Source organism: Amborella trichopoda, chromosome 3, assembly GCF_054954075.1.
Source record: "Amborella trichopoda isolate Santa Cruz 75 chromosome 3, AtrichopodaSantaCruz75HAP2 v2.0, whole genome shotgun sequence".
Classification (NCBI taxonomy): domain Eukaryota; kingdom Viridiplantae; phylum Streptophyta; class Magnoliopsida; order Amborellales; family Amborellaceae; genus Amborella; species Amborella trichopoda.
In genome coordinates this window covers 60,212,149-60,238,414 of record NC_142338.1, presented here as the reverse complement: position 1 = coordinate 60,238,414, position 26,266 = coordinate 60,212,149, and the positions used below count along the sequence as shown (strand labels likewise).

The 26,266-nt window shown below is 34.6% G+C and overlaps 2 protein-coding genes and 1 non-coding gene across 5 annotated transcripts; all 3 read right to left on the bottom strand.

The window, feature by feature from the left end:
• Positions 1 to 218: 218 nt before the first annotated feature.
• On the bottom strand, positions 219 to 6,008 carry LOC105420657 (DnaJ/Hsp40 cysteine-rich domain superfamily protein). 2 transcript variants are annotated; one of them, XM_011625136.3, is made up of 3 exons: positions 5,494 to 6,008; positions 4,502 to 4,763; positions 219 to 625 (listed from the first exon to the last, which is right to left on the bottom strand). In XM_011625136.3, exons 1-3 carry the CDS (start codon positions 5,776 to 5,778, stop codon positions 567 to 569), a joined length of 606 nt encoding a protein of 201 aa, XP_011623438.1. In that variant the 5' UTR covers positions 5,779 to 6,008; the 3' UTR covers positions 219 to 566. The 2 variants fall into 2 exon arrangements, with proteins under 2 accessions (XP_011623438.1, XP_011623482.1); XM_011625180.3 differs by having other exon boundaries at positions 4,595 to 4,763.
• A 2,816-nt stretch (positions 6,009 to 8,824) lies between these two features.
• LOC18421457 (putative pentatricopeptide repeat-containing protein At3g23330) lies at positions 8,825 to 13,835 on the bottom strand. 2 transcript variants are annotated; one of them, XM_020676596.2, is made up of 2 exons: positions 12,380 to 13,835; positions 8,825 to 11,680 (listed from the first exon to the last, which is right to left on the bottom strand). In XM_020676596.2, the coding sequence occupies exons 1-2, from the start codon at positions 13,680 to 13,682 to the stop codon at positions 11,172 to 11,174; spliced, it is 1,812 nt and encodes a 603-aa protein (XP_020532255.1). In that variant the 5' UTR covers positions 13,683 to 13,835; the 3' UTR covers positions 8,825 to 11,171. The 2 variants fall into 2 exon arrangements, with proteins under 2 accessions (XP_020532255.1, XP_088718012.1); XM_088861886.1 differs by having other exon boundaries at positions 8,825 to 10,509; positions 12,380 to 13,828.
• Positions 13,836 to 18,026: 4,191 nt separating this feature from the next.
• On the bottom strand, positions 18,027 to 18,097 carry TRNAG-GCC (transfer RNA glycine (anticodon GCC)). The gene has a single exon. It is a non-coding gene; the product is annotated as a tRNA-Gly (tRNA).
• Positions 18,098 to 26,266: the final 8,169 nt, after the last annotated feature.

The window sequence follows — 26,266 nt, the reverse complement described above, 5'->3', positions numbered from 1 at the left end:
GTAATTAATTGAGGAAGACAGTACCCTACTCGTTTTTTTCAGATAGGTTAAAGAGTTAGCTTTTCTGATCTGAAGGTATCAGTCATGGGGGTGTCAGTAGGATTGGAACCACATGGTTACTGGGTATGGGGCCTTACCGCCACGAGCCAGCCCAGCCCTTTTGTTAAATGAAGATGATACTAATGTCTCGAAATTCACTTTTCTTTCTGACTCAGATCTTCACACGCAACAGCAATAAGAATTAATAAACTCGAACTAAGGCCGAGTACAAGGAAAACAATAACGAGAGCCTCATAGAACCTCGTCAAATATTATCCCAAAAAAAGACAGAGAGCCTTACATCTCTCTCTAAAGTGATATTTATAGCTTTGATCAGAATGATTATGAGTATAGTAACCGTAAATAAATGACAGTGCCCGCTCCCTCGAAGGGTGCTTGAAGCTTTGAGTGCAGGGGACCTTGTTTGAGTAGTTCAGTGGTAGGAATTAAACCTGAGATGTAGCGTTGCTAACTCAATTTCAAATCACCAAGCCCAAGTATGATTCATGGTTCATAATAGCTCAGAACTAGAGATGTCCCCTCCCTCCACAATCTGAACACATCATGTTCCCAGTGCCCCCGCAACCTAACAGTACCAAAACATGTCAAAATAAACAGCTATTTTCCCACTCATAATCATCAGAGAAAATCATGTTATAAAGACATGAAGGAATGAAAAACAAAAAACAGATTAGTGGTGAAGTATACCGCTGCTTAGGACCTGTCTAGAGAGAGACTGAAAATCTCAAATACAAGAACAAAAAATTGCAGTGTGTGCAGCCACATGTGACACGCAAAATTAAACTCTATGCATAAGAATCAGTGTTCCGAAACTTGGCCGAGTAGACTCAAACTCGGCTGAGTTATTCTGCGAGTTCTGGTGACAAACTTAGGTTTATTGAAAAGTCCTAACAAATTATCAGTTTTTACTAAATCACTAATAAATGATGCGTAAATCTCTCAATTTAATTTTTATATTTCTTTCTTATGGTGATTCGTGCTCTTATTATTGCTCTATTTTTCGATTTTCTTTCTTCTTGTTTTTAGATTATTCTGAATTGTTTTTTTTTTTATGAAAGAGATTATTCTGAATTGCTTCAGGCTATAAATTGATTTTTTCTATATTTCATGTTCTATGTACTTTCTTTCATCTTTTGCAGATTTTAATGCATTTTATAACTTCTTTCACTTTTTACTAATTCTTTTTTATTTCCAACATTCCTTTTTCTTTTTTTTTGGTGCAATTTTGAGCCCGTTCTGGGCAAGTTCACTGGCACTCACCAAGTCACTCAGCTCAAGTAGAAGCCGAGCAATTGAACATTGATAAGAAAGCAAGGAAAAGAACGCCAATCTGCTTCTCAAATGATAATGAAAAGGAAGCACAAAGAAGATGCACAGCTACATATAACAACCTCTAGGCAGAGGTGGTCAGGATGGCAGGTGCCACAACATGAAATCTAGAGTTGCATTCTCAGTCTATCTCAGGCTAACATAAAAAACAGATTAAAAAATATACAAGTAATAGATTGACAGAATCTGTAAATTTTACATCAGGGATGAAAACAACCAACTGTTTATGATCACTGAGAGCACTTAATGAGTCGCACACTCTCTCCTGAATTTTTACTAGATATCAGGAAGAAGGTAGCAACTCAAAACAAATGTAGAGAATTTCAAAAATGCAATTCTAAGGCCACAAGTTCAAGGAAATCATTGAAAAATCAAATGAAGAGACCTAAGATGCAGAAATATATAAAAGAGAATAACCAGAATGTGCACAAATCCCATGAATTCCATGTACGGTATCTTACTGTGGTCATGCAATCAATCAAAAATATGAAGTGGGAACATGTACTCTGCACACAGCGTGCGTATGGAGGTAACCAAGGCTCCAGTGTCATTCTCAAGCAAGGATGGTGGAGATTAATCATATCCATATTGATAAATCGTCAAGAACTAAATTATAGTTAACATCCACCGTTCATAACACACAATGGACAGCGATGTCCTTGTTGCTTACCCATAAGGAAACATGTCGGCTATAAAATGAGTCAGAGTGCGGCTCTTCTCACATTCCAGAATATCATCATGTTCACAGAACCTCTATACCATACACACAGCCATAATACATTACCAACGCCAACTCCCTATCAATCCTAATCTACTTGTAGACTCAAAGAAATGGACATTTTCTTTTGGCCATGTACCGTTTTCAAAAGACAGATGAGATCATGAGACATTGTCGAGTAGATTGGCATTTTACTGATTTTTTATTGAGAGGATTAAATATTTTTAGCTGTTTCCAAAAATGAAGCTTTAAAAATTTCTGTAGTATGACACAGTTCCCTATATCATCAACAAGGACTGACACAGACATATACATGTATGTGCATGTTATCTATGTATGAATTATTGTGTGTGTGCGAGCGCGCACATGTGTGTGTATGTGAATGTATATGTATATGTGTGTGTATGAATTATTGTGTTATATATATATACATATATATATATAGTTGCCACAAGAATGCAAGTAACAGTTTCTAAATTATTGGGCTTTAAGGCACATGTGGCAATGCCCATGCTGATTTTCTGCAAACCTCTTTACAAATTCAGGCGGCAGAAGAACATGTCATGTAAACTAGTATAATGTTTCCTACAGTTTGAAAATAGGGAATTTGGGGGAAACTGATCATGATTAGTACTGGTACGGAAGTTCATTCTGGAGTCAACATAAGATTTCCTTGTATCTTTCATAGTTGATGCTTCCATTTTAGATCATTTCCTTTCATTTTTAATCGACCGCAAAGATTCTATTTATACTATGAAATTTAGAAAAAAAAAGAAACAAGCCAAAGCATAAATCTATAAAAAGAATAACAAATTAAAGAGATTGACTAACGCCAACATGAACTACAAGGAAGCTATCTCATTGCAAGTAAGATGACCATAATCCACTTGGTCCTGATTTGAAAAATGGAATCTTTTGTTGAAACCCTTTTTCTTTGTCACTTACGCAGAGCATAGAGGAAAATTTGTTTAATGGTCCATCCAGACCGGGCCTTATTTTTTCATCCCTTTTGAAATAGCCAAACTCTAGGAGGGGAAATATGTATTAAATATAATCTTCAATTTTCTGATGATGCACCTACAGGTTGAGGAAACCATGTATGATAAAAGCCCATTACATTCCCGCAATAAACAAAGACCAGTCCAAAATTTCAGGAAAACCTAAGATATTTTCAGGAAACCCTTGGGGTTTAGGACTGGAAAGATAGGCAGGTGCAAGAGTAAGGGTTCATGAACCCCTGACTGAACATTAAAAAGCCTTAGGAAAAGCCAAAAACCACCAAGATGCAAAATGTATAAATCATCGTGGAGGTCAGCACTTAAACAAACCAGAGCCTTATTTACCCTCAAAGGATCACAGACACATTCAGCCTCTAACATCTGACCACTATCCAAAAATTCAATCATGCATTAAAACATAAAAAACAATGATATTCAAGGATCATCATCATCATCATCAAAGCCTTTTTCCCAAATAATTAGGGTTGGTTACACGAATCCTGACCCGCCGTTTTGTTCTATTAAGGTCCATATCCTCAGTGACGCCATAAATCCTTATACTTTTTTCGATTACTTCCAACCATGTCTTTTTGGGCCTACCCCTTGCCCTTTTTAAGCCTTCTACTTGAACTAATTCGCACCTCCTAACAGGTGTTGTACTGAGTCAGCGCCACACATGGCCAACCCACCTAAATCTACTTTCTCTCATCTTATCACCCATTGGTGCCACACCTAAAAACAATGATATTCAAGGATAAAATTCATAATATCTCCATAATTGAGACAATTTACCAAATTAGTGGTGAGACTTACTTATAAAAATAGAGAAAAAAAAAAAAAACAGTTGTTCAACAACTTTCACAATAGATCAAACCAGTGTTTTAAAACTCGAGCAACTCCTAGTGAACTCGCCCTAGTTTCTCGGACTTGGCAAGGTGCCGAGTCTGTGTACGAACAGGCCAAACTCAGTCGATTCCTACATTTCAATATTATAATTTGTACAAACTTGGCCCAGTCTCTGACAAATTTCATTGAGTCTGTGCAAAGGACTAGGACTCGGGACCCTGAATCCTGAATCCTAAGTTTGAGCCTTGTCCTTGAACCTTGGATAAAACAGAAGAAGTACCACCTGCATCTGAAAATTGATATCGGTAGATCGAGCAATAAAACTTGTAACCCTACCATAGATTCAGTTGGTATATAGACCAATAAAACGAGTGCCCTTATTGAGATAATGATTACTGCAAAATCTGCTTTCAAACTAATAAAGAAAGAAAAAACCAAAATGGTCATTCTGCAATTTCAATAATAAATAAATGCACTATGGGATAATAAAAAGAGCAATCTCGATTTGAATTTAAATAGAAAACAAATCGGGTGAGAAAAATGTCTCTACCTAGGCACCTGACTTTCACAATTATTCCCTGGCTCTCCAAGATAGAGTCAACATACAAACCAGAACCAGTGCAAGTGGTGCACAATATCACACCTTTTGCTTCGCAATTGACACAACGGGGGTTGTTCCCAATACTTTTTTCGCCAAGAGACAAACCCACTGGTTTCTCAATAATTTCCTCTGGGATAGGCTTGTCATAACAGAACAGAGATTCTAGGCTGCTTCTGCATCTATGAATGTCCCCTACTGAACCAGACCCAATCTGAAATTAGGGCATTTTCTCACAATGAGAAACTTCAACCACGGAAATCATATTTAAATTTAAAATCTCACAACATAAATTCATTAAGTTGATTAACCCATCAAAAGAAAAGAAGAAGTTGATTTGACGTATCTATACTGAAATTCACACAATCGAAGATTGATTTTCAAATAAGTTGACTAATCTAAATGAAGTAGGATTAATGTATCCATGTCAGGATTCACAATCTCAAAAAATAAGAACAAATAATTTGATTAACCCAAACGAAGGAGGACCAGTGTAACAGTTGCAATATAGACTAGGAGAAGGTTGCCAACGAAATTTATTGCATTCAGACTATAGATTCAAAAAAAAAAATCAAAGTGGAGCATGATTATTGTAGGCTTGAATAATAGAGTTCTGGAAAGCCAATTTATCCAAAAAAAAGAAAAAGAGCTCTACGAAGCCAAGCAGAGCTCCAAATTGATCACAAAATCAAGAAATTTATGGAAAAATAAGACACAATAGATCACTTATTTTCATCATAGATGAAGAAGAAACCACAATTGCGTAACAATCAACAATTACGTTACGATCAGTTATCAATTTTCATTTCAGATTAAGAGTACAACCTCAGGAAATGATGCCTGCAACCCTTTTACATCTCAATGAAATTTTTTTATCATAACCTGATGAGTTCATCCACTCGTTCAAGCAACTCAGAAGGATATGATATGGAAATGCAGCTAACCTGAGATGGATTACGGCAGGGAAGCGATCCATTCTGAGAGAGCGCACAAACAAATCTCGTAGTTCTCTTAATTCCTCCATTTGTAGGATTTGAAAACCCTAGATCACAACAGTGTGCAGCAAAGCTTCTGATTAATGGAAAATAAAGCCCTAGGTTGTACCGAGTAGGAATACCTGTTCTAGATGGAGTAGAAAACCCTATGTTATCATGAAAATTTGCAGGAGGTCCCTTCAAAAACCCTAAATCACACAACCGACTTGGAGAGGTGTAGGTGAAGGCCGCCATGGGAGGATGATCAAGCGTCTGAGGAGAACTTCGTTCTTAGGCTGCAGCCTTTTATAGGAACTCTTTTTGTGTTCCCGCTGGAGTACGCTGCAAGGCGCTATCATGTCTCTTTGGCGGGGCTTTCGAGATGTGCTATACATGCAACTTGTTGCCAGACGGTGTAGGCGGGAATTCGGAAGTAGTGTGTGGAGATAGGATTGTATACAAAGAGATCTTTAACTTCGATACGGGAGGTTACAATTATTTACCCCCATCCCATGTGAAATCTATTTTCTTTTTGGGTGTGTCACATAGTTTGGGAGAATTTTTTTTTTTTTTTTTTTGAGCTTGGTCAATAAAGTAAATACAACCACCCAATTTTATATTTAATAGTCAATATTAATTATAATCACCTCGTACCAAAAATAAAAAATCTTATTATACTCTTTCCCTATCCAAATAAAAAGTCATTCTACAATAATAAAGGACAAAGTATATAAGCAAAAAGCTTACCTAAGTGCGAGGCTTTAAACAATCAAATTAGAGCATACCTCAAAAATTTTACAAGGTTGTTTTGATGCCTAAATATCTTCAAATTGAAGATCTCGTTATCAAGATGTATAAACATGAGAAAAAAAATGGATTTCAAGGTTTCGAAATCGTGCATCTTGTACTGTATTTTTGGACTGTCAATTTTCAAGACTTACAAGTTTCATAGATCTGTTCGATCTACATAATTTTTAAGCTTGAAATTTTGTAATTAGAGATGAAAATATATTTTAAGACCATCACAAAGATTTTTAGTATTGATACCACATTTCTCAATACTATTTGAAGGCGTGTTTTACTTTGATTGTTTAGAGCCTCGGCTCTATAAAAACCACACCCAATATATAATCATACAATTTATCTTTGTTACAATGCGGACACAATTAATATTGACTATCGGATGTAAAATTGGGTGGATGCCTTTATTTCACTAGCCAAGCTTAAAGTTCAAAATAAATTTTCTTGAATTTTACTACACACTCGAGCTATCAAATTTTATATTGGATTGTTATAAGTAATTGTGGCATCCTTATACCCAGGATAAAATGGTCTCATTATATGGACTCCATTTGTAAATAAAGAAAGAAATGGAAAACAGTGGGAACGGGAAATTTACAAAGATGCATTGTTTACGCATTTGCAACTATTTGTCATGGGTAGTGTGAAATCAAATCAAACTATAATTTGCCAATACGGATTAAAAAAATATTTTTTTAAAAAAATAAACAATTAAAAAAAAAGTATACAATGAGATCATTTATCTTTGACACAATGTGGGTACAATTGATCTTGATCATTGGATGTGATGTTGGGTTGCTTCAGTTATTCCATTTACCAAGCTCAAACTTCAAAAGAAATTTTGAAAAAATCATTTATTTTGAGACAACAATAATTATTGAAAAAAAAAAAACATTCTTCTCATCCTCTTTGCAAATGAAGCTACAATGAAATGGTTAAGGGTTAAAGAGATTGAGAAAACTTTTAATTCAAGTGATAAAAGAACATTTGATCAATAAGTTTTTTGGATTAATTAATTAAAGTAAATTTCAATAAATTTGTGCTATACCTTTTGAATTTTAAAACTAATTATGTAAAATTCCCTTCGTATATTCTTTACTTTGTGAAGTGTTGGGTGCTAAGACCTAAAATCCACCATCCATACTTATCTTGGGCAATAGAATTGAGTTGTTATCTACTTTTAAAGCCGCTTATGTTTTCTGCAAGAACGATCACTCACCACTATCAAAAGTATGGATGGTGATGAGTACCCAATATTATATTCTTATGAACTAGTCTGTGTTTCTGCAGGGAAATATTGTAAAACCAAAATGCAATGCGCATGTAATAGTGTACTCAGACCCAATATTTACCATCTAAATTTATCCAAGGACGATGGATGATAAGTTATTTACCATTTTAACCCCACCCCACCCAAATTTCTTTAATAGGAACATTTACTCGACTCCGCTTACCATAAGCATCGACCACAGATGTTGGGTAAGAGTACTTAAAATTGTACTTGCGCAAAGACTTGCATCCAATTTTCTTATGAGAAATTATCGATTTCGCATTAAGAAAAGACTTGTATCATGTTTGGGAAAAGTTTATATAAAGTTGCAACATTAAAATGTAGAATCACATATGTACCTCAAAAATCCATCGGAAATGTTGTTTTAATGTTGAAAAAACCCTCTAATCGATCATCTCGACATTGAGATGTATGAATATGAAAAAAAAAAAAAATAGTTTTTGAGCTCCAGAAATAGTGCATCTTGCAACACATTATCTATAGACCGTCCATTTTCAAGATTTTCATATATTTATAGATCTACTTTATTTTAACCATTTTTAGAATTTAAAATTTTCTAATTAGGTATGAATTACATGTTATGATAAAATTTTAAGGTGCACCTTATTTGGATTGTTTAATTAAGGTTGCACCTTATAGAAACCGCACCCATCATGTTTTAGGGGATATCAATCATCTATTTTGACATGATCAATTCTGAGAGATATTACCATAAAATTCCATGATCTATTGAGTGACCACCCAATACTAGTACGGGCAAAGATGATCATAAAGTTCATCAGAAGCGAAGGTGAAGGACCGAATGCAAATAGAATATCTTCGATGTAAAGCATACACCAGTGGAACCCTTACGCTTAACCTTAATGGCAGACTTACCAGTTTGGATGAGGAAATTAGAATCTTTAAAGTTTATCTGCAAAAACCCCATTTAAACTAACCTCTTTCTTTTTTGGTACCTGACCATCTCTTCTCCAGAATGGGACCTGCAACTTATGGTAAGCGGTCACTGTAACTAGGAACTCCAACGTATGTATATTTTTTATTATGAGCTAAAAGGAAACAAGAGATAATAACTTAAGAATTCTCTTTTTTGGCTGAGCATTAACTTGAGAAATCTTGAGAGGAAGGCCTGTTTTGATAGTTGTACCAATATAGATAAACTCATAAAGAGAAACAAAAGTAGATAGAAAGAATTTGGAAACAAGGATATTTGAAGTTTGATGGCCCTTTACTGCTTCTGTTTTTACCATGTGGCTTCAGGGTAAATGTCTACCCAAACTGGTCACTAAATGGCGGTCTTCAGGCCACCATTTTTACAAAAAAATTGCAAACTCCTCAAAGATAAGCTCAGGCAATGGAACAGAGATCACTTTGGATACCAAGCGACAAAGAAGGCCTTTCAAGTAGACCAGTTCGAGGAAAGCCAAATCTCCCAACCAGCAAAGCCGTAGAAAGAACTGATTCACGAATCACCAAGAGGAAGCCTTTGAGTGGCAGAGATTGTGGATCAGATCGTAAAAAGAGGGAAATCGAAACACTGGTGCTTTACATAAAATTGCAAACTTTAGGTGTTAGAACACAGTCTCATCCATTCAAGGAGGGGGCTCGATCTTGAAAAACAGGTTGGAGATTGAAAGAACTCCCATCAGGTACATTGGGAAGCTATACACTAGCAATAATTTCCCTAGCCAGCTTTCTAAAATCTCAGTTTTGACAAAATCTCTGAGGCCTCAATGCCTTGGCTTGAATGCCCTTTTCAGCAGGCGGAAGTTGAGGGGCTAATGTCTTCAATCTCAGCCACAACAGAGCACACAGGATGGTTATCTAATGGCCTTCTTCAACACTTTCTCCACCTAATCATCACAGAACTAGCAGATGTCCTCCCCTATTTTCAGAAGAGAAGCATCATAGATAAGGGCATCAGTGCTGCATTTAATGCCCTTACACATAAAAATGAAGGTGGGGGGAACTCATAAAAGATTACCACCCTCTCACCTCGATCAATAGTTCTTCCAAGATTATAGCTGCAATTTTGGCTTCTAAGCTTAGAGAGGTTCTGCCTCCAACATTTGGCCTCTCCCCTACTAGAAAACTTTTGGGAGATCTTCACACCGCCAAAGGGCCAAGCCTTTGGCTAGTAGGTGTGCTCAACAAAGTCTTAACAATAGACCATGTTCAACACAGAGGCATGACGTTAGACAATAAATGTTGCCTTTGCAAGGAGAAAGCAGAGAATGTTCCCCACCGCTTTGTTTACTGCAAGGTAACCTTTGTCATCTAGTCCTGCCCTCTCAACCTTTCTGGGCTCGTTTGGGTCACCCCATCTTCAACAAAAGACCTCCATCACCAACACATGCCACCACACATGCTGAAGAGAGGCTGACTGATGTGGCAACTTTTCAGACGGAAGCAGATGCACCTTTAAAGAGCATTTCAATTGAGATTGGCAGAATTAACTCCCTGATCATTTCTTACGCCCAGAGTAGGAAAGCCTTCTGGAAATACTCTTTTCTCAACATGCTAAACCAATGGCCTGCCATGGCAGGGAGCCTAGATCACAGGCCACTCCCTCAAGGAACCATCAAAATGACTTCAATGGTAATTCCCAGCGCAACCCTAGTCCAACAGGCATTGGAGTTGTATTCTGAGACCACGATGGAGAGATTCTCCTCTTTTTTTTAGGCCCCGGCAGGCCATTGGATGCCACCAGAGGTCCAAGCTATGTTAGACGGTTTAAGATTCTTCCAACCAAAGTGGTGAAACCTCCTAGTTGAGGGAGGCTCAGCCACTGCTATCCATTGGGCTGGAGATGAGATGGCTTCCCACAGCATTTTGCTGGTCAGTTCCTGGAAGTCTTGGACTTAGCATCAGACTTCTCCATCTCCTTCAAAAACCTGTAAAAAGGAGCCAACAATCTCGCAGAAACCTTGAAACATGAAGGAACAGAAGGACCATGCTTAAAAATAACTCGAACACACCATGAATGCTAGTAACCAGTACTCATAAAGCCAAATTTGTAAATTTTTATGCACATTTTGCACATGCGTATCTTATGTAAAAAAAAATTTGTACAGCCCTCTGGGTTTTAGACACATTTTTGCAGCAGGTTAAACAATGGAATGAAAAATAGTTTCCAATTAAAAAGAAGAAAAAAAGAAAAAAAAAAGAAAGGATATTTGAAATGCTGCAGAGAAATTGTAAGCACCAACGTGTGAGTGGTGAAATAATTTGCTTCATTTATCTCAACTCATATGGTAAACAGGAGGTGCAGTACAATGGCAACAATTCCCTTACTAGACTGTCAGCACAAAAAATAAAAGAATACTTACAGCACATGGAATGAGACACCATTGCATGAAAGTGACTTGAATTTGTAAAACTGAATTGAACTGCGTATGGCTTTACATGACAAAACTTTTTCTATTTGACAATACTTTTGGTGCATATTAAATTGGAAATCTCTAATACGAGGTGCAAGACGATGGTGTTGTTGCTTGGAAAACTATGACACAGAGAATGACACGCCTTGGATGTGCCTTAGCCTAGAAAGCCAAGATCACCAATAATCCCCACAGGAACATAGCCCTTCTCTAAAATGGTGAAACCTCTTTGCATCCCTGACAATTATCTCTCTCCCCACTATCCTAGTTATAAACTTGGTGGCATTGTGACAATCTATACACACCCTCAAATTCTTCATAACTCTCAAAGTTGTTCCAGGCTTTGTGCTTAGCAACCCAAAGGCAATTGCAAGCCTCTCACTATGTCCACATAATAACCCTTCCTTCTCACCTTCACCCATGTTGCTGAAAACACAATCTAACAATGGAACATAACCCATCTCCCTCATCCTCTTGTCCAAGTCCTTCGTGAGCTTATGAATCTCGTAGGAGAGAGGATGAGAGTTGTCTGCAACTAAAAAGTTGTGGATTTGACCATCCACTTCAATCCAACTCCAACCAGGCAGTTTCAAAACATTCCTTTGCTTCATAAGAGTCCTCATCTTTGCAACACCATCCCACATTCCCGAAGTCGCATATATATTTGACATTAGAACATACCAACCTGCATTTTTCTTTCAAATGGATGAGGCCTCTACAAAACACTAATTCAATAAGCGAACTCTTTTAACATATACTCTTAAGTACCAAACTCTCACATAGGCTCTCCAATAAACAAAAACAATGAAAATAATTTGGAGTATAAATAACTAATAACATAGTACAGCTTGCAAACATTGGCATACTTGCTATCTAAGAAGAATGTATATGGAGAGAAAATATAAGCTTGCACTGCCAACCTCATGATCCCATGCAAAACTTGGAATTGTCAACGAAAGATGAGGGTAGAAAAATTGATGAAAAATCAGTATTCCATCCCCCAAAAAAACAATCCAATGGTGATGATAGATAAAAGATCAAAAACTTGGTCGACAAAACACCGCCAACTTCAACAAAGACAAGTCAAATTGATTGCAAATGAAGATGAAAAATGAAAACTTGATTGATCAAAACCAGCCAACTTCAAAATAATATCTAATTCTCAATGTATTTAAAAATCTTTTCAATATGGTAAAAAATGCCCTTTTTTTTTAGAATGAAAATTGTTGCGACATAGAGCTGAATCTCAGTGGATCGTGGCAGCAAGGCCACTCTGCCACTTACAATACCCCATTGCGTATTTATCAACTTTAGTAAAATATCCAAATTATATCAACTTTGAACAATAGACCTATCTTATGTATAGAGAGAGCGATTGTCCAACCTGCATTGTCCGAATCCAATGTCAAAACCTCCTCGACAACCCTCTCGGCTCGCTCAACATCCTTATAAATCTTGCACGCATTTAGCAATGCACCCCATATACCTGCATCAGGCTTCATATCCATCTCTCTGACAAAATTCTCGGCTTCTTCAAGCTTCCCAGCCCTCCCTAACATGTCCACCATACAATTACAATGCTCTAAACTATACTCCATGCCATAACTACTCATCAACTTATAGTATTCCCACCCCTTTTCAACTAAACCCACATGGCTAAACCCACATAAAATCCCAACAAAAGTGATAGTGTCAGGCTTAATCCCAGTTCTAATCATGCTTAAGAAGATCCTTTCAGCCTCATAAGCAAGCCCATGGGATCCTAACCCACATATAATACTAGTCCATAAAACCAAATCTCTTCGGTTAATTTCATCGAACACTTTAAGAGAATCTGCAATACTACCACACTTGGCGTACATGTTTATCAATGCAGCTCCTACATATTCATTTTTCTCTATATTCTCTCTCTCTATAAGTTCATGGATCCATCTCCCTTGCTGCAGAGCCCCAAGTGAAGCACAAGCATGCAAGATGCTCGCCATTGTCATGGCATCCATTCTCTCTCTAGAAATTAGCATTTGGTTGAAGACCCACATTGCCTCATTGAACTCCCCATTGGTCACGTACCCAGAAATCAAAGCATTAAAAGAAGCAGTAGTTGGCTGTCTCAATTCATCAAAAACTTGGCGCGAAGATAGAGAATCACCACATTTACCATACATATCTATTAGAGCCGTAGCAACAAAGAGATTTGAATCCATGTTTCTGAGGATTATTTGAGCATGTATTGAACGGCCATGGAAAAGAGACCTTGAACCAGCACACGCAGGCAGAATGAAGGTGAACGTGAACTCATTAGGGGGAGTTTTAGAGAGAGATAAACAGCGGTAAAACTCCATCGATTCTATGTAAAATCCATTTCTAGAATACCATTTTACAAACTCGTTCCAGAGGAAAACATGAGGATCTTTCTCTCTCTTCATTTGGGCGAATACTTGGAGTGCATCTCCGAGACAGTGGCAAAGGAGGTATCTGTGTGCGAGTCTAGAGAGAAGAGAGAGGTCTTCTGAGTGTTGGGTCTTGAGGATTTGTGCATGGAGTGATCTAACTTCATGGGGTGAGGTGTAATTTTGGAGTTTAGAGAGCGAAATGGAAGAAAATTGGTCTTGGCATTTCAGAGCGTGAATGTTTTTGTGAAGTGATAAGAGCATTCTGTGCAGATTAATTTTGAATTTTCTGCTCATTAGTTATGGGTGACAACTTAAACAAAAACTGCATGTGAATAAATAAGGGTGAGGAGGAAGCAAGGCGTTAGTCAAAATTTGGAAAAATTTCGTAAAGGGCTCTAATTTTTCCTATTATTTCATGAGAGTTTTTTTTTGACGTTTTTTCTTTCAAACGCAGTATAAAAAATCCCCTAAATATTTAATTATACCCCTTATCTCTTGTTTTCATCTTTTATTGACTTTTGATCATAAAAATTCGTCCTAATAAATATTTTTATATCATTTCAACCCAAAACCAATTTTAATGAGTAAAAAGGGAAAAAGATGATTAAAAAATATTTGAGATGAAATGATATAAAAATATTTGTTAAGGCTAATTTTTATATTCAAAAGTAAATAAAATAGGGATATAAGAGATGAGGAGGTAATTTTTAAGGATTTCTTTATGCCGCTTGAAAGAAAAACGAAAAGAGGGTGTACCATTAAATAATATGAGGAATTATGGTTCTATACGAAATTTTCCCTCAAAATTTTGCCGACCTGATACTATGCAAGCAAGGTGTACCTTTAATTTTTGCTAAAAGCTGTAGTTTCATGTGTTGGAAACCTTTCCATGAAAATCCATATTCAACCTTAATTATGAAATTTAAAAATTTCATAATTGATACAAATCTAGCATATCTTTATATACTTGAAAACTTTAAAAATTGACCATTCAGAAAAGTTGTTACAAGAAAAACTATTTTTAAGGCTTCAACTTTTTTTTTCTTTTCATCCACATATATAGAGGTCAAGATGATCAATTAGGTTTTTTCTAACTTTTGAACTCTCTTTTCTAATTATTTTTTAATGTGCACCTTACTATAAGGTGGCAACTTTATATAAACCCTTTACAATAAATAATAATAGCAATGGTAGTAGTAGTAATAACAAATAATTTTAAAACTATAAATAAAAGAAAAGAAAAATCGGCCTAACACTATCAAGCTATCGCTATTGAAGCTCCCTTTAAGATCTACACCAAAATTAAGGTTTGTGCTCACCAGAAAACTGAGTTTTAATAATAATAATATTATTATTATGGTTTTCTTACTTGAGCTTCTCTAGTGATATTTTGGTCGCTTAGGCCTATTGGCCAAGCCCATTAACCCTCCTAATTTATTAATATAGATATTATTATCATTAACATTATTAGTACTCATTTTTCTAGCAAACACAAACCGTAATATTGGTGTAGATCTTAAGGGTGCGGTTTGTATCTAAACAATCAAAGTAAAGTGCACTTTCAAATAGTGTCGAGAAATGCGGTTTCAATAGTGGAAATCTTTGTGATAGCTTTAAAATATGTTTTCATCTTTAATTATAAAATTTAAAGTGTCGAAAATAGTGTAGATCGAGCCAATCCATGAGAACTTGAAAATTTTGAAATTGACAGTTAAAAAATGCGTTACAAGATGCACTTGGTGTCAAGATGATCAATTTGAGGGTAGTTGGTGTGAGAAACTGTATTTCAGAGCTTATCATAGATGTGAACAAGAGTTCTAATTTAAAAGTTTACAAAGTTGTATACTACTAAAAAAGTAATATGTGCAATGAACCACATTCGTAATATGGGTATACATCAAATGAAAGAAAATATTGTACCAAAAAATAAATGCAGGTTTCTATAATTTCTATAGTTGAGCATCAAAACAACCTCTTTTAATAAAATATTTGAGGTGGGCTTTGATTTGATTGTTTAGAGCCTCGAGTCTATAAAACCTTATTCCTAAAAGAGAAAGGCATTAAGTTAAAGAAAGACGGTCGTTTAGGAAATTTTTGGCTGGAGCTTTGGAATTGTTTGCAGTCTAAACCCTATACAATAAAGTCCCTCTCTCTCTCTCGTTTACTTTGAAAATTTTATAAAGCATTCAAAGCAACAAAGAACACAAATCTCTTCTAAATTTTTTTTGTGTTGAACACAAGTTTCTCTCTTATTAGGAATAAGAAAAACATTAAAAAAAAGTGTTTCTCTCTTATTAGGAATAAGAAAAACATTAAAAAAAAGTGTTTCTCTCTTATTAGGAATAAGAAAAACATTAAAAAAAAGTCATTTCTTCATGTTAAATTTCAAATCAGATGGCCGCATGAGTGTCATTGACTTGGACTCAAAAACAGATGGGGTACCATACTCGTTTGTCTTAAAGAGAAAGAAATGGAACACTCTGATGATTGGAAGAGAGAGTTGGGGAGAGTGGACCACTGTGTTATATAAATCCAAATAGGAAGTCTTAAATATTGGTTTAGAAATATAAAAAAACAAATTAGAAAAATAATAACAAATATTAGCCATAGCATTACTCTGATCGGTCAAACTTATCTCAAATATTTGAGATCGAATATAAGTTCTTCATTTACATAGTAAAATTGAAAACCATAAGAGTAAGATAATATTAGAGTTAAAGATCCTGACATAGGTTACCACACACATTTATGTCGATTGGGGCGAATGTGATCTGATCGGTGGAACTTTTTGGAAGTGGAAAACCCAAGTTCCACCGATCACGGTCTCGTGTTTGCTGTCGAGCATGGAATCTGGGAGGACGGCCTTCCAACCCCTCTCAAAAGTGCATAGACATAACTTTTATGCCATCCACAACAAAAGTGGAAGAGGGAGCGTTCTGCATCCCGATTCCACTCATTTCAGACATGCCCTTTGAGAGAGAGAGCCTCCAAGAGACAGATGCAACAATTGGTATCAATGGAATGAAGAGAGAGAAAGAAAGTAGAGGACAGTCGAACACTGCAATATAAATTCAAATAGGAATTCCTTAACATTGGCTTAAAATAAATAAATAATAATAATAATAAAGTTAACAAGTTGTCTTTTGCATTTCAGAATGGTCCAAATAACTATTTTCTACCTGAATAGGTAAAAACACAAAGAGGCAAAAGGACGTTTACTTCCTCCCTCGAAATTTCCATCTCTATTAGTATCTTGGGATCACCAAAATCTCTTAGTACCCCTTCAAATTAAAAATATTAAGACCATTACCCCCTAATTATATTTTTCTATGTTCTTTACAAATTTAATCACAAAATGCCAAACTCATATGTTAGTCATTCGTTTTTTTTTTTTTTTTTATAACTTGATATACAAATTTTATTGATCACGATGATGATGAAAGTAATAATAATAATTTTAATTAATAATAATTAAAACAATAACAACAACAACAATATATTAATAATTGTTAAATAATAATTAAAATAATAACAACAACAAGTATTTTGAGAATTTTATTTAATTAAATGAATAAATAAATAGTAATAATCCATGAACAATACTAATAAAGATATTGATTAATCATTTTCCAAGTTCAAAAGATATTAATGCAATTGTAAAATAGTCATAATATTAAAAAAAAAATCATTTTCTTTTTCATGTCTAAATTTATATATTGGAGTCTACGTAGGTAAGATTGGTTTTACGCAACGGATGAGAAAGGAAAGAAAGTTGACTAATAGAAGAGTTCGGCATTTTATAAAATAAAAATATCAAATTTGTAAAAAGAACAAAGAAAAACATAATTAGGAGGCTAGCAGTTACAAGAGATTTTGGTATAGTTTAATAGAAAATAAACGGTCCCGAAATTTTAAACATGAGAGGATACAAGAGATTTTGGTACAACTATTTTATAGCTGAATCGGAAAAAAAAAACGAAACAAATTTTAAACATGAGAGTACAAGAGATTTTGGTACAACTATTTTGTAGCTGAATAGGAAAAAAAAAAAAAAAAATGGAAAAAGTTTATATAAGGTTGCAACCTCAAATGTGGAACTACGGATGCACCTCAAAAATCCATTCTAAAAGGCAATTTTAATGTTGAAAAGCCTTTTGATTGATCATCTCGACATCCCGATGTATGACCATGAAAAATAAAAAAGTTTAAGTATCAGAAATAGTGCATTTTACTACATATTATCTACACCATCCATTTTCAAGATTTTCATATGTTTATAGATCTATTTGATTTTAACCATATTTAAAATTTTATAATTAGATATAAAAATAGATTTTGAGATAATCCTAAGAACATTTTACATCAAAATTATATACCATTATAAAATTTGAAGGTGCACACCTTACTTCTACAGCTACGGATGCATCCGTATGCTAACTGCACATAAAAAAAAAAAAGGGTGAATAGGAAAAAAAAAGCAAATAAAATAACATGAGAGGGTAATTAATGTACAAGAGATTTTGGTACAATTATTTTGGAAGGGTGGGAATAGGGAAAAAAAAAAAAAAGCAAATTTTACATGAGAGGGTATTTTGGTACAACTATTTTGTAGCTGAATTGGTTAAAAAAGAAAGCAAATGCACCAGCCGGGAATCGAACCCGGGTCTGTACCGTGGCAGGGTACTATTCTACCACTAGACCACTGGTGCGCCGTTGTCTCTCAACCTAGGAAGATTATTTATTCATATTTGACACGTAAGATTTCTCATCACATAACCACCAGCATATCATTAATATGAGCACCAAAAATCACGAAACAGAGAAGCACTGAGGAGATGTTTGGTTTGTGGAAGAACCCCCCTCCGGGATAACAATGTATCTGCAAATCAACGCTTTCTCATGCTTCGCGCATGGGAAAGCAGGCTACCCGCCAATGTTGAAATACGGTTAGGTGCTTTGATTTCTACTTAGTTTGAAAGTGTTGTGCCATGCCATGGTGAACATTACAACTTGGAAATCTCTCTTTTTGGAGAGGGATTTTCTGTTGAACCAAACATACCCAAAGCATAGACCTTCTATATAGTAGAAGAAGTATAGAATCCTTTCGTTTTTAATAAAAAAATATAAGGTTACTAAGTGACTGTACTCCTGCACTTTTGAGATTCTAGTGAAATGGTTTGAGATTATGTTTGGGTTGTAACGGGAGAACTTGAAGAAGTGGATTTTTTTGTTTTTTTTTGTCAAAAGAAAAAGGGGAAATTGATCAAAATGTGCTTTATACTTATTTAACATTTTACTTTTCTTCTACTATTTCAAGTTAAAACCATGTGCATTTTTTATGGACATATTTAAATTTAATTCAAAATATACGGGCAAAAATGTTAAATAGTTAATCTCATGGTATATTTTGACAAATTTCCTAAGAAAAAGGAACCAGTGTGGGCTACTAAATTGTTTATGGAGGGACACTGATGAGATATTGAAGATCTCACTCCTTGGAAGTGAATTCAAAAGCCTTTTCACAGGAGGGCTGCATAAAAACAATATTAATTATAATAAGGTAAGGTTTTGTCGAATCTGGAAACACACTTATCACATATTATAGAGAATTTAACCTTCCTAAATCCATTTTGGAAATAAATATTGGTTCCAATAACATTACAGGTTCATCGTTTAGACCACCATGATCATGAATATGAGAAAGGAAAAATGAGCCTTTAAATAGTCTATCTTGTATTTTATTTTGTAAACTATTCATTTAAATTCTTCAAACAAGTTATACATAGGTAGCTCCTTAAAATAATTTTAATAATTGATCTTGTAACAAGTTATATATAGGTACCTCCTCAAAATATATTTTTTAAAAACACTTAAATTGTTAGTTCAGAATTGGGAACAGGCAAGGTTATTTTAATAATTTGAGTTGCTCTGACTTGACCGATGCGATGGATTGGGACCTCCTAATGCATGTAAAATAATTATAATGCCCGGGTTCTTAATCTTGATTAGGATGTTTTATTATGATGCCATAAACAATACTCTCCCAGATAACAAAAGCCACGTTGTTGATGGCCCACCCACTTTGCATTTGGATAATGCCAATAAATGGAACTGTATTAGTCTAGGTTCAAGTCATGAGGAATTTTGAGTCAAGACTCAATTGAGACCAATACTATGGTTCTCACTATACTGCGTCAAAGTCCAAATAATGGGAATATGGGCCTTGCGGTCACACGAGGCCAAAGCAATTGAGGTAAGCAAGCTTGCAAAACGTGCATAGAGATGAAGATTATCCCCATCAAAACCCTATGTTCGGTTTGTCACATGTGGAAATGATGCCTTCCTTAGATCCATCGCTCCTCACTATGGTCCAAGCCTCACTGGACACATTTTTTTTTTTTTTTTTTTTGTCGGTTTCACTATGGTCCAAGCCTTACTGGACTTACATACATACTTTTTTCTTTTTTTTTTGGTCAGTTCAGTTTCATGGTTTTCATGCTCTTGTGACTCTCATTTGTGACTCTCGTTAGTTCCCAATGTTGTTGTCTAACCTTGGGATCCTATGTTGTTACCATACCTTGGGATCAAGGCTCCTCTCTCTCTCTCTCTCTCTCTCTCTCAACACATTGTTATTTAGATCAGACCAAACTGGCCAGTAAATAGGTGAATGTATGGTCCAGTATAAGTACTACTTGAACCGGTTGGATAGGATTTTAAAATTTAATAAATATATACATAATAATTTATTATATAAAATGCAAAACGGCTAAATGTGGACGGTAGATGGAAGGGTGCACGGACTCCCTTCAAATGGTTCGGATTAAGTATGGCCACATCCAACAATCACAAAGATATTTATTTAAAGTTTAGGTTATATACATATTTTTATATGATGTACTAAATAAAAATAATAAAAAAGTATTATCTTTAAAATATTTTAGGGTATTTTGATCAATTTTTATTTTTTTTATTTGGCTTTTCACAAAGAAATAAGTCTAACTCCCAATTCTAGATAAATATAATTTTTAAATAAAAATAAAATATAAAATGCCAACTTTTTTGGGGCCGATGGATAAAAACACTTTGAGCGTCCATATGATATGGATGTTATACCATCCCATATTTATTCAAGCAAGCCATAAAAGTTAGAATCGACCCGTCCAACCATTCAAAACTAGTCAAACATTTTTTTTTTTTTCAAACCTAATTTTCACACCTAACTAAGCCAACCAACACACTAGCCACTTGCCTGACCAATAGGACCCACTACTCAAGTCCAGCGCATTCTCGATAACTCTGCTCTCTCTCTCTCACACACATCACACACACTCATTGTGATCGCATGCACTCTCTCACCCATTAACTCATTAATCTCTCTCTCTTTCCCTCTCTACATTGTACACAAAATTTCAAATTTGATTCTTTACTTCATGGGATCTTTGGAGCTAGCTGGCTGAGCCACTTTCCCAGACAAAAGGCTCAGAAAAGACTAGAAAATAACACATCTCTCTACATGCTTCCCCATAACAATGAAAGTAGAGTGTATAACTTTTCAGCATTGACAGCTACACTTGAAGGGGAATTCGCCCCCACATTAGAGGGGGCCAAAAAGAGAAGTTGGATGTGTATGAGTTTTACTGTCAAATCTGTTTGTTCTATTATTGAGATCATTTTTGTGATATTATGTGAAAATGGTCCTCTTTTTATAAAGGGTAGCTAAGGGAACATAAATTTTTTTTAGTATAGTTAGAAATAAAATGTCTGTCTAGAGTTTGCACATGATTTTTATGACTCCTAAGACTCATATAGATATATTTTCCCCCTTTATGACCCATTTATTAGATCAATTTTCGCTCTAATTTGTTAGAAATATATAATCTATAGCATGGACATCATTAATATGTCAAAAAATAAAAAATCAAAGCTAAAAAAATAATTTATTATAAAATATTTTTTGACCCTTAATTTGTATTTTTTAGGAGGGACCACCACTTTTTGGCATCTTAAAGATGGATGTTTGATGCCTTTGGCGATACCATTTTTTCCTGGAGAACCATTAAAAAAAAAAATCAAAATATTGTACGCTTTCATATAGTTCATGGTCCAATCATTCCCCATGCCAGTTAAGAGTAGTTTTAGGACTTCATATTTTGGTGATTTCACCTCTTCAATATAGCCACTAAACTATTTATTAAAAAAAAAAACATGGTAACATATGTTTAAAAAAATATTTTTTAAGATTGAATCATGTTTAAAAACCCAAAAATTCCAAAGATTTTCTGAAACTCAAAAATTCAAATATGCTATAGATTTCAAATTCAGTTGGCATATGGGTATTTATGCCATTTGACTCATTTGATCAAGTGCTCAAAACCCTGTTCAGGGCTGCAAGTCCATGTCAAGGTCAATTGGTTCCATTTTTTAACAAATTTATTGAGAAAATACTTGAATGGAAATAAGGGAAAGAATATAAAAAAAAAGGTGTTTAAACCTCTTACAATATCATTAAAGGTATTAAAAAGAGTACAAACTATATTTGAGGGTATGCTTTAAATTTTTATACCAATATAGTATTTCCTCTAAAAAATATTGAAAATTTTCAAATTTTCCATATGGCCATATTTAGTGTTGAGAAGTCGTAACAATTAGAAGCACTTTAATAGTTTTAAGCACTTTAATAGTTTTACCCAAAAGGAGGCCTTAGCCGAATGACAGAAGTACCTCTTTTGGGTAAAACTATCACGTAGCACTAATCGTTTTGGCTTCCCAACATCCAACAAAAGCAATTTGAGATTTTTTTAACATTTTTTTTTTGAGAAATGACCTATTGATATAGAAATTAAAAATCATATTGTCAAGTGTATTTTTTTGGGAAAATTGTAAAAAAAAACCAAAAAATAGACTTTCTAAACAATTTACCCCACCTAACTTTTCCTAGCAACTTTCCCTAAAAAAACCATGTTTCTTAGCAATACCCAATACAAAAAGCTTTTTTTTTTGACGAAAATACCTTTTCCTTATATAACAAATCATTTTCCCTAAAGAGGGTGGTCCGGCGTTTGGAAGAGGTGTTCCGGCAATTATTTTGTTGGAATGGGCGGTCCAGCACTTCATTGTGGCGGTCCGGGTATTATGCTATCCGAGAAATGGGTAGTCCAATGCTTTGAAGTGACGGGGATTATGCTATTTGAGAAATGAGCAGTCCGGGGCAAGTAAATGGGTATAGTCACCAAATTTTGTATCCAAAGAAGAAACTGCGAATGGCCAAATTTTAATAGTCTTTAATTTGGCTAGCGAATAAAGGTTTTGAAGTGCCGGTATGGAATTTTCAAGGGCCAGTTCGGCATTTTAAAGTTCCAGTACAGTAGTACCGGTACGGTATTTTAAAGGGGCAGTCTGGCGTTTTAAAGTGAGAAATATAGCATTGTAGTGCAATCTAGCGTTTCCTTTTACTAGGATTCGAAAATGATTTATTATGTACGGAGAAAGGTATTTTCGTAAAAAAAATTGAACTTTTTGTATTGGGGGTATTTGCTAAAAAACATGGTTTTTAGGAGAAGTTGCTAGGAAAAGTTAGGTTGGGGTAAATTGATTAGAAAGTTTGGGGGTTTTATGCAAGTTTTTCTAATTTTTTTATCTTTTTGTACCCCTTTAATAATATTATAAAAGTCTAAACCCTATATTTTTTGCATTTTCAAAAATTAATAGGTTTATAAATAATTGTAAAACTATGGACCTTTTTGCCATTAAATTTGTTAATTTGACATTCACCGTGTTTCCAAAAAAAGAAAAAGAAAGATCTAATGTTCTGATGAGGGAAGTGGGTGAACAATGTTGTAATCGGACAGCGATCGAGAATCCAACATGGAGGCGGATCCTCTTGCAAAAGATGGAGTTGTGATGGAAGATCTAAATGTTGTAATTTTCTAAAATTTAATTTCTTATTCCTTTATTAGATTTGTAATATGTAAATAAGCTGTTGTTGGGCTTAGTATTGCTCATTCTCGTATGATGTAATGACACTTTGATGAAATCAATGGATACTGATTCTTTTACAAAACAAAACCAAAAAAAAAAGTAAAGAAAAATAAAAGAAAGCGTGAATGTCATTTTCTTCCTGAGGCGGTTTCTATGCAGGCATGCAATCTCTCTCACCTCCTCTTTATTGGAAATAGTTAGGAACTTACCAAGTAAAAGATATTTATGTCCCAGCCATCATTGTATTGAACACCAACTTCATTTTTAGTTTTCCAGAGCGCGTAGACTATGCTAAGGTATTGTACACTCACTCCCACTGGCAAAACATTTACTCGAGCAATTTGTTTAAAAAGAAGAAGAAGGATACATCTAATTATAACTACTAATTATAACTAGATGTTTATTTTAAAAATAAAAATAAAAAATAGGTTATGAGTTCTTAGACATCTAGATCATTCTCTCTAAAAATTAGATGGTTTTATTGCAATTTTGGGATGCCATTATTTTTAGGCACATTAAAAGTGAGAACTGATTTGAATTTATTTAATGCTTTGCTTTTTTTAAGTCCCCACTAAATCGCCACCCATTAAATCCTTATTGTAATATTTATTTATTTTTATTTATTGATTGATCCAAACTCAATCCCAATCCCACGATTCGACAGAAAAACAATCGATGTTACCTATCCAAATTTTAAAACATTGCCTGGCGCATGAAAATCTTACCCTTTTCCTGACCTAAATTGCCATTTATTATTCACTCTTGTGCTTCTCAAATCGAGTCCATTTCAAACGATCAACCTCCCTAGTACATAGAGAGAGCCTCACCTCTAAAACTAAGGCCAAGCGAAAAGACAAACGTACATCGTGGGGTTGAAATAGCATCTTTTGAGGTGTTAACATGTTACCTAATTTTGATGTCCTCAAGACGATGGTCTCGAAGTTTTGGAAATAGTACATATTATAATGTATTTTTTGGACCGTCAATTTTCAAGATTTTTAAGTTTTCATAGATCTGCTCAATCTACACTATTTCTTATGTTTTAAATTTAATAATTAGACATGAAAATATATTTTGACGCTATCACAAAGATTTTCAGTATTAAAACCACATTTCTCGACACCGTTTGAAGGTGCGCTCCACTTTGATTGTTTAGAGCCTCGGCTCTATACAAACTGCACTCTTATTATTATCGCCAAAGCCTTTTTTAACTAATTCTCTTTTTCTTAGTCATCCACTTGAACTAACTCGCACCTTGAATCTTGATCTATGCGTAAATGACAACAACCATGAGGCACATCTCAAACATTCATTGGAAAATGTGGCTCCACTAAAAAAATCTCTAGTTTATTATCTTGAGCTTGAGATGTATTAATGTGAAAAATGGACTTCAAGTATTGAAAATGATTCATCTTGTAATACATTATATATACCGTTTATTTTCAAGGTTTTCAAGAATTCATAGATTTGTTGGTTCTACACTATTTTTAAAGTTTTAAATTTTATAATTAGAGATAAAAATAGATTTACATACCATTACGAGAATTTCAACAGTAAAACAACATCTTTCAGTTCCATTTAAACATGTGCCTCACTTTGATTGTTTAAGGTGCTAACCTTCTATAAACCGCATCTTTTACTTTTTAGGACAATACGCCCTATCAAAATAAGTAAACATTCACCTCAAATGTCACTAAAAATTACAGTTCTGGCATCGAAAAACCTGCAAATCAATTATTTGGGCCCTGACAATTATGGTTCTGAAAAAAAATTAGGATTTCAAGTCTTAAAAATAATATATATTGCAATACATTATCTAGACTGTCCATTTCATCCTAAAAATATGTTCACAAATCTACAAGATGTGTATTATTTTTTGAGCTTCAAATTTCATAATTGGTGTTGGAAGTTGATTTTAGAGGTGTCATAGAGATCTTCGATGCTCCAAGTGCTTTCTGGATGAAGGTTCAAGGTGAGACTTTTCCTTCGTTTTCATGAAGTCCATAAATTATAAAAACTGCATCCTACTTGACTTTTTCTCAGTTGGAAAAAGAGGGCCAAATCTCTCTCTCCCTCCGGCAATGATTTTTTATCGGAAAAGAGAGAGATACAACTCTTCTGAGTTATCTCTTCCTCATTGCAAACATATTTTATCCACAGGAATGTTATTATTACTTGTTGGAGGGAAGGAGTCGTGCCGAATTTTATTAATGTAATTTTTCTTACGAGTGGGAAAACCACGACTCGGACATGGTACACGGCCTTGGGCCGGACCAAGTAACCCAGAATGGGTCCAGCAGGTCCTCGCTATGTTAAAAAGTATTAAAAATAAAAGATACAAATAAAATCCTAAAAATTATGAAAGCATCTTTAAAGTAAAACTAAACACAACACGTCTCGTCAAAATTAAATAAAAAAAGTACTGAAAACAATAGATTTAAAAAAATCAAATAAAAAAAATAAATATTCATGACGAAAATACTTTATAATCTTTGTCAAAATAATAAAAAAATATAAAAAAAATATTAATAGAATTCTTAATTTTCAATTCTTTAATATTTATTTTTTATTTTTTATTTTTTATTTTAGATCCCAAACGTAACCACTAAAATAGGGCTTAACGGGACCCGCGGTGGGTCCAGGTCGACGTGTCCGTTTTGCGAAGGGCGCTCACAAGAGAGTTGAGTCAGATTTGGAGTGAGGTAGAGAGATGGGATAGAGTGACCAACCCTTGAGAGACACAATGCTAAGATGGGGCCGGGCCCTAACAATTATGAACTTCATGTCTTATATATACGAGGAATACCTAAATAACAATTTTATATACAAAAACAATTATGACCCATAAAGAAATAACAAGCTGGACCATCTGACGTTCCCAAGCTTTATCATATCATATT

Bases quoted from the DNA above. Each gene is read 5' to 3' on its own strand.
- LOC18421457 (XM_020676596.2), bottom strand. From the start codon at position 13,682: ATGAGCAGAAAATTCAAAATTAATCTGCACAGAATGCTCTTATCACTT. The intron at 11,681-12,379 runs GTTGGACAATCG...AGAAAAATGCAG, and splicing joins ATTGGATTCGGACAATGCAG to GTTGGTATGTTCTAATGTCA.
- LOC105420657 (XM_011625136.3), bottom strand. From the start codon at position 5,778: ATGGCGGCCTTCACCTACACCTCTCCAAGTCGGTTGTGTGATTTAGGG. The intron at 4,764-5,493 runs GTTAGCTGCATT...CCCTAATTTCAG, and splicing joins CCTGCCGTAATCCATCTCAG to ATTGGGTCTGGTTCAGTAGG. The intron at 626-4,501 runs GTAGAGACATTT...TGGTACTGTTAG, and splicing joins TGTGAAAGTCAGGTGCCTAG to GTTGCGGGGGCACTGGGAAC.